Genomic DNA, 7,497 nt, shown 5'->3' with positions numbered 1-7,497 from the left:
CAGTGCGATCACCCGCACCGGAACGCACTGTGGGGGGGGTGTGGCTGTGGTGCCATTGACTTCAATGCACTGCTATTCCGCCTCCCACCCCTGAACGCAGGGAGCCAGCAGGGATGTGCTCCAGTGCGTTCCAGCAGCGAATCGTACCCTAAGGCCAGGTTCACACTATTTTCTGGACCAGATCTGGAACACGGTGCATTGCGTTTTGATGTAATTTTTTTTTTTTTTAGCTTAAAATGGGCTTACAGGAGAATTTCAGTGTGTTTTTGATGCATTCGCATGCGTTCCAGTGCATTCCAGACAAAATCGGACAAGCAATATTTTTTTTTTGTCAGGTCCAGAGCGGACTGCGCTGGTGTGAACAGAGCCCAGAAATACCATAGGGATACATTGGGATGCTGTTTTTGGTCCAGAAACAAACTGTTCTAGTCTGGACATGGTGTGAACAAGCCCTAAAGCTGGACGCCTGGCAGATATAAAATACACACCTTGATGCAGCTCTGTATTTATGAATACTTTAGTAAATGTATATTTCTATGCTCGCAGTCTTGAATTTGACTTGGTATCAGTCTCTTGCAATCCATTGTACAGCAGAGCTCAGACTAAAATAAAGGGAAGCAGTACAAGGAGTCAATCAGTTGTGCTGCAGTACAAGAAGTATGCTGACAGGAGGAGAGAGCTGAATAAAAGAGAATCTTTTCCCAGTCAAATGCAGGGGAAGGGACACAAAATCAGATCTCCTTCCCTGCCACGCAGGGCTATGCTGTATGACAGCTGTGCTAATCACAGGACTAGGGATGAGTTCAGGTTTTGTCTGCGCTCAAGGTCATCTGAACCTAAAAGGGGCCGGATCCTAGTGACGGTATTTACCTTACATGGGCATGTCATATCCGGTGAAAGATGTCAACAGCATCCGACCCCTGTGTTTATGTGCAGCTGAGGGGTTGGGAATGCATTGGCTGCTGCTGATTGGGACGGCACTAACACCTTCCTTCTGTGTTCAGATGCACAAACTTTGGGCTGAAGCCGAGCTCATCCCTACTTATGATTAGACAGACAGAAATGCAGATCCTCTGGCAAGTAAAACATCTCCCGTATATGAAGTTTATTTGCGTATTCAGATGCTTGCATGGAGTTCGGCTTTACATAACCAAGGGATGCAATAAATACCTGAGCACCTTGTTCCTGCTTTGTCATACAAGTAATGTCACCTATAGTGCAAAGGTAAACAAAATATGTTACCTGCTTGTAATATACACAGACAGTAGATCATAAAGGGCACGGTTGGAAATGTAGAGGTCAATTCATGCTGTGCATATAGCTGTAGTTTTTATTTTGGGAATTATATGAAAGTCTGAAAAAAAACCCACTGATGCACAGAACATTTGGTCAGATATAAGTTATGTTTATAAGACCTCAGTTGCAAGTTCTGGACTTATTAGAACAAAGCCCTTTTAAAATGCCAACAAAAACAAGGTCTTGCATGGTAGTTTGTGTTTTGTTTTAATGTTGCAGATTTGCATAATACCAGGGCTGCAGGTAAGGGTTTAACTTGGCCCCATCCACAATTGTGATTGGAGATGAGCCCACGAGTCTCTCAAATTCCTTCTTGAGACCTATGTGATCCGCTCCGGGGTTGGGAGGCACTGTACAATACAATGACAGGTGCCACCACCCGCAACAGTTTGCAGACTATTCACATACAATCACACATGCAGCGGTAACTGGTGGATGACCACATCTGGAAACCGACTGTTTGCATGAGTCTCACAGAAGAATTCATGGATTGACTCCAATAGAAAGTGTGAATGGGACCTTAGAATGCACAACAAAGCCATCACCTGAACAAAAGATGATTTTACATATAATGGTCTCCTGGCAATGCCCCTTTTTGTAAAATGAAAAGCAAGCTCAAACATGAGCCTCACTATGCGAGGTCAACTGTAGAAGACTGTAGGTAACAGAGGAAGTAAAGAAATGTGCGTCCACTTTGACTATTCCCATCCTTACTTTACTTGCTAACCCACACTAGAAGACAGCTGTAAACTCATTGCTTTGGGTAGCGCAAAAATGTTACTCCTGAGCTCCAGTATAGTACCAACAATAGAGTGAAGTATATGTGCTGACCGATCTCTGCATGGCTGATGGCAGATTTATGTGCTAGCAAATAACAGCAAAATGTTAGTTCTATTAGACCTTCGTTAAAATGTGTTTCATTCTGCCTCTTTCTTTCAGTTATTTTGAAGGTAAAGCAGCTGAATTGTCGGAGGAACCTGAAGACTCCCAGGCGAGCACCATGGATCTGAAATATAATAACGCAAGGAAGTACATTTCCATCAGTATTCCATCCAAAACGGATGCTATGTCCCCTCACATCAAGTCTGTGGATGACATCCGGGTGCTTGGTATTAATCTAAGTCAGTTCCAGAAACCTGTTCAGTTTTTCATCTGTGTTACTGGCGTTTTTGTTTTTTATTTAATATATGGATATTTACAGGTAATTTTAATACAAATATTCATTTATGTTCCTGTATTAATATTACTACGTCAGATCACATCAATTATACTGTGCAGATATAATTAATCCAGCATGTGTTGTTTTGGGGGTTTTATTTTAATGTTTGAAGATACTTTCCTATTTGTAATTATGCACCTAATATGTACTTGTGTGCCTATAGGCTGCGTATTGACATAAAGCAGGGGTGGGAACCTCCAGCTGTGGTGAAACTACAAATCCCATTAGGCATTGCAAGACTCTGACAGCCACAGGCAAGGCCTGCCAAGGCAGATGCATGATAGTATTTGTAGTTTCACCACAACTGGAGGGTCGCAGTTTGGCAACCCCTGACGTAAAGCAAGGGTGGGGAACCTCTGGCCCTCCAGCTGTGGTGCAACTACAAATCTCATGAGGCCTTACAAGATTCTCACAGCCACAGGCATGACTCCTAGATGATCATGGGATTTGTAGTTTCACCACAGCTAGATTGCCGGAGGTTCCCTACCCCTGACGTAAAGGGACCCTAACACTGAAAGGAGCAGTCTAATATGCAACAGTTTACAATTTGGATAACATTTTACCATTTATAGCGTGTCAGGGTCTGTACTTTTTGTATGATAAAGCAAGTGACATGTCTCCTGCCTCTTCACAATGCAGTGATTGAGGCCAGGATGACGAATTGTCAGGACTTAGCACTTTCCATGGGAAGCATGCCATTCAATATGCAGGTGTTGACAGTTGTGGAAGAGTGTCAGGAAAGATAAGCGTAGGCACTGGAGGGTAGTTAGCACCCTAGGTTTGGGTGGGGTTGGGGTTTGACAAGTACCTGTTTACAAAAGTAGCACATGTCACTGGGCTGCTTTTTGGAGGGCTACAGATCTACAAATGTCCTTCTCCGGCTGCCAAAAAGGCCTCATGAACAGGCTGCATTTAAGCACAAGAGAAGTTATCTCGTAAGTATAAACAACTTTATGCTTCCCAGATTACTTTTTCCTGTGTTTATGCTGGAATGCAGAATGTGCATTTCTATCTAGCAAAAAGGCCTCATGAACACTAGCTGGCTGCATTTAAGCACAAGAGAAGTTATCTCGTAAGTATAAACAACTTTATGCTTCCCAGATTACTTTTTCCTGTGTTTATGCTGGAATGCAGAAAATCCTAGTTTGGGCAAACACTTCTAGATTGATTGCACCTAGACACTGCTGGACTTCTACTTGTCCGTTCAGTCATAGAAAAGCATTATATGAGTCTAGGTGTGTTTTAAAAATGAGCTCCAAATGCACATGAACTCGTGCTTTTTCAAGGTAGTTTGCATGAGGCCTTAGTGGGGTGCTTAGGGCACAATTCTAGTTTCCAGGCTTGTGTTTCAAGTAGAGCTTACACCATCAAAGCACATAATAATATTGCTTCAGTAACAGAGCTGCATTCTGTGCGCTGTTCACTTCACCTTGAGCAGATTTTTTTTTTCTGGGCTGACACTGCCTGCACACTGAGATGTCCTAGACTTGAAACATGAGTCTCCAGCCAGTAAGAATGGGTCTCAAATAGACTTCCATGGTGGAAAGTTGTCTCAACTTTACAGGATAAGGGGAGATTTGAATATAATTTCATATCTCTGGTTCTGTTTGTTCTGACATGTAGTTTTCTCTGATGGTCAACTCTTTATATGCCAGGGATGGCCAAACTCTGGCCCTCCTGCTGTGGTGCAACTACAAATCCCATGAAGCATCTCTCTCCGGGAGTCGTGGCTGTGGCTGTGAGAATCTTGCAAAGCCTCATGGGATTCGTAATTCCACCACAGCTGTATGGCCGCAGTTTGGCCATCCCTGGTATATGCAGCTTTAATCATCTACTGAGTTTGCATTTCCCTGGCTTGTGACGGGTTTACTTTAGTACACTTATGAACCTGGAATATCCAATTTTTTATTTGTATTGGTATGACTATGATATATAAAGCGCAGCATATATGAAAATGTGAAATTAGAGATAATTCATTTTCATTGTAGAGTACTTGTATTCTGGATAAACCTAATTACCAAGACATTAAAAATGTTGTTTAAATATAACTGTTTACCAAGACGAGGCTTAATTTAATTGCTTGGTCTTCTTTTTTTTTTTTTCTTTATAGGAACTGATATTCTCAGTTGAGGGTTTTAAACCATTTGGTTGGTACCTGACATTAGTGCAATTTGGATTTTATTCAGTATTTGGACTAATAGAATTACAGTTGACACAAGATAAACGCAGAAGGTATGTGTAGGACATACTGTGGTAGAATTTTCTCAGTAAGGCCTGGTTCACACCTGGGCGTTTAGTAGCGTGTTCGAACGCTCTGCAAAACGCTCAAACACCGAAATCCCATTATTTCCTATGGGTATGTTCACACCTGGGCGTATTACAGGCCGTATGAACGAGCTACAAAACGCCCTACACCCAAAGAAGTACAAGAGCTTCTTTGGGGCGTTTTTGTCACGCGTTTCCATTGGGATACAGCCAAGTAGCCCTCAGAAACGCGCGTTTGTTGCGCGTTTTTTTTTACCGCGAATCGCAGTAAAAACGCCTAGGTGTGAACCCAGCCTAAAGCCTAACTTTTTGACTATTCTTTGTTCATTGTACTAAGAAAGTGAAATCATGACCTTTTAGCAGTCCAAGCTATTTTTTGTTTCAGATGTCTGTGTACTGTCATGGACTGCAATACTAAAAAGTAGTAATAGGGTGATAGAAGACACTGCTTTATTTAAAAATGTTCATACCTTCAGAAAAGAGGTTGAGACAACATACCAGTCAATAGATTCTAGTACATAAAATTGACCCTGGTATGTTTTAAAAAAAATGAAAAACAAAATCTAGGTAATACAAGTCATGTGTTGAAATTAGGGCTACAGCTAATGATTATTTTTATAATCGATTAGTTGGCCGATTTATTCTTTCGATTAATTGGATAAAATAAATACCAACCTCAATTTAAAATGCAGTGTTACAAACATAAAGTTTACTTCAGAATCAAACTGCATGCACAATTTCTTGCAATCGCACTGCACTAGAACATACAGCATTGCGGTACTGTGTGTTCCAGGACGGGCGATCACACTGGGTGGGAAGTGTGTTTGGGGTGCCATTGAAATTTGGCAGGCCAAAACCGAAAATAACTTCTCCCCCTTTATAAATGTATTTGTAATTATTTTATTTTTAATGTATTGTAAGCACATGGCAATTGAATAGCTTCAGCCAGGAAATGATAGCTGTCAGTGGCAAGATTCCGCAGACGGCAGCTTAATGTAAATACAGCAGGTAGTGGGCTGGTGCAATAGCCAGCCTGCTAATGGCCATTTCAAATTGCAATAGCAGGCTGGCTATTGCAGCCGCCCACTGCTTGCTGTGCTCTCCTCCCTGCATGGAGGAGCGAGCTAGGGTATCCAACCAACTAATCGATAATGAGAATAGTTGACAACTATTCTCATCGATTATTATTGATTTAATTGGATGCAGCCCTAGTTGAAATGTTGCTTATAACTGATAATTAAATCTTCCAGCACCGTACAGACAGAATTGATTCTGGTAAATATTAAATCTAAAGTACCCATGTCTGCAGTTTGCATTTTGAATGCAGGATTTGACAGATAAACTAATAATCTAATGACCTGCTTTAGATTTTAGCTTGTTATAACCCAGCGTCCTATGTGAAACTTCTGACTACGTTGTATTATGTGTTTCTTTTCTTTTTATTTCCACAGTGCACAGTGCTGTGAAAAAAATAAGAAGGAGCAATTTCTCTGTTTCTTTGTTCCACTCAAAATGAAAGGGGTATGGGAATGCAGTGCACCACAATGCATGATAAAACATTGCCACAGCACAAGATAGTATGAATAGGCCCTGAGTGAACTCTGGAAAAGGAGAGAGACCCAAAAGCAACGTTGTTAACTGATTTATTATCAAGTGGGAACTGAGATTCCTAATTTAATGATAAGCAAACACATTATTGATACCCATTAAAAAGAAGTCAGGTCAAGTTCATGTAATTTGATATCATATAAATATTTTAGGGATTCCAGTAAGATTCCTGTGCTTACATTTCAGAACTACACACCAGCTGTAGCCTGTACAAAGAGGGCCCATGTTCCTGTTGGGTTCTTAAGAGAACTATGACCAAATGTTTTTTGGCCACAGTTTTCTTTAGGGTCACAAGAGGACATTTACTAATGCCCTCCTGTGACCCACAACTCAGCATATAGCAGGCTACTGCCCACTATATGCTGAAAGCGCAGAGCTGCGATACAGCCAGGAAAGTTCCCGACAATATTGTCTGGATCCAGCCCGCTGCCTGATTGATTGCTGGCTCCTTTTCTCTAGGGCCAGAGCCAGCTGTGGCTGCCCCCTCCGCTGTCTGTCCCTCCAATGAGCACAGTAGTGATGACTGACAGTCGCTGCTCTCTGCAGGGAGAAGATCGTGAACTGAGCGATCAGCGCTTTGTGATCATTCAGTTCTCAATCAGTACAGTCGACGTGTGACAACTTCAGTTTCACACACAGCTCTAACTATGGGGATGAGTGTATTTGACTCATCCCATAGTTCTCCTTTTAATTATATCTATATATCAAATATTGCAGAAATGTGGGAATATCAAAAGATGGGCTGGAGCAGAACCAAGACTGTGGCATGAAAAGTTCACTACTGGACTACTAAAGAGATTTAAGAAAACAATAGATGACTAAGCTCCCCTAGCGCTAGGACTGAAATCATATGTGGGGAATAAACCTACACTGACAGAAATATGGGGTCTAATATGGCTGAGCTTCATCTTAAATTGCTAGCTGACTGGCTTCAAAACCTTAAGTTACAGACCCAAAACAAGTATGCAAAAAGGAAGTCAAAAGTTTTAATCTGTTTCCATCGGGATACAGCCAAGTAGCCCTCAGAAACGCGCGTTTGTTGCGCGTTTTTTTTTACCGCGAATCGCCGTAAAAACGCCTAGGTGTGAACCCAGCCTAAAGCCTAACTT

General features: G+C 41.8%; 1 protein-coding gene across 1 annotated transcript in view; it reads left to right on the top strand.

The window, feature by feature from the left end:
- The window catches only part of SLC35B3 (solute carrier family 35 member B3), a 31,197-nt gene that overhangs the window by 1,140 nt on the left and 22,560 nt on the right, over positions 1-7,497 (top strand). Inside the window, exons 2-3 of the mRNA XM_018560340.1 lie at positions 2,236-2,497; positions 4,626-4,747. Of these exons, the coding sequence (XP_018415842.1) occupies positions 2,297-2,497; positions 4,626-4,747 (323 nt within the window). The 5' untranslated portion in view covers positions 2,236-2,296. The remainder of the gene's footprint in view (positions 1-2,235; positions 2,498-4,625; positions 4,748-7,497) is intronic.

This window comes from Nanorana parkeri, unplaced genomic scaffold (genome assembly GCF_000935625.1).
Source record: "Nanorana parkeri isolate BGI_ZX_2015 unplaced genomic scaffold, ASM93562v1 scaffold451, whole genome shotgun sequence".
Lineage (NCBI taxonomy): Eukaryota > Metazoa > Chordata > Amphibia > Anura > Dicroglossidae > Nanorana > Nanorana parkeri.
This window is presented reverse-complemented; position numbering and strand designations above follow the sequence as displayed.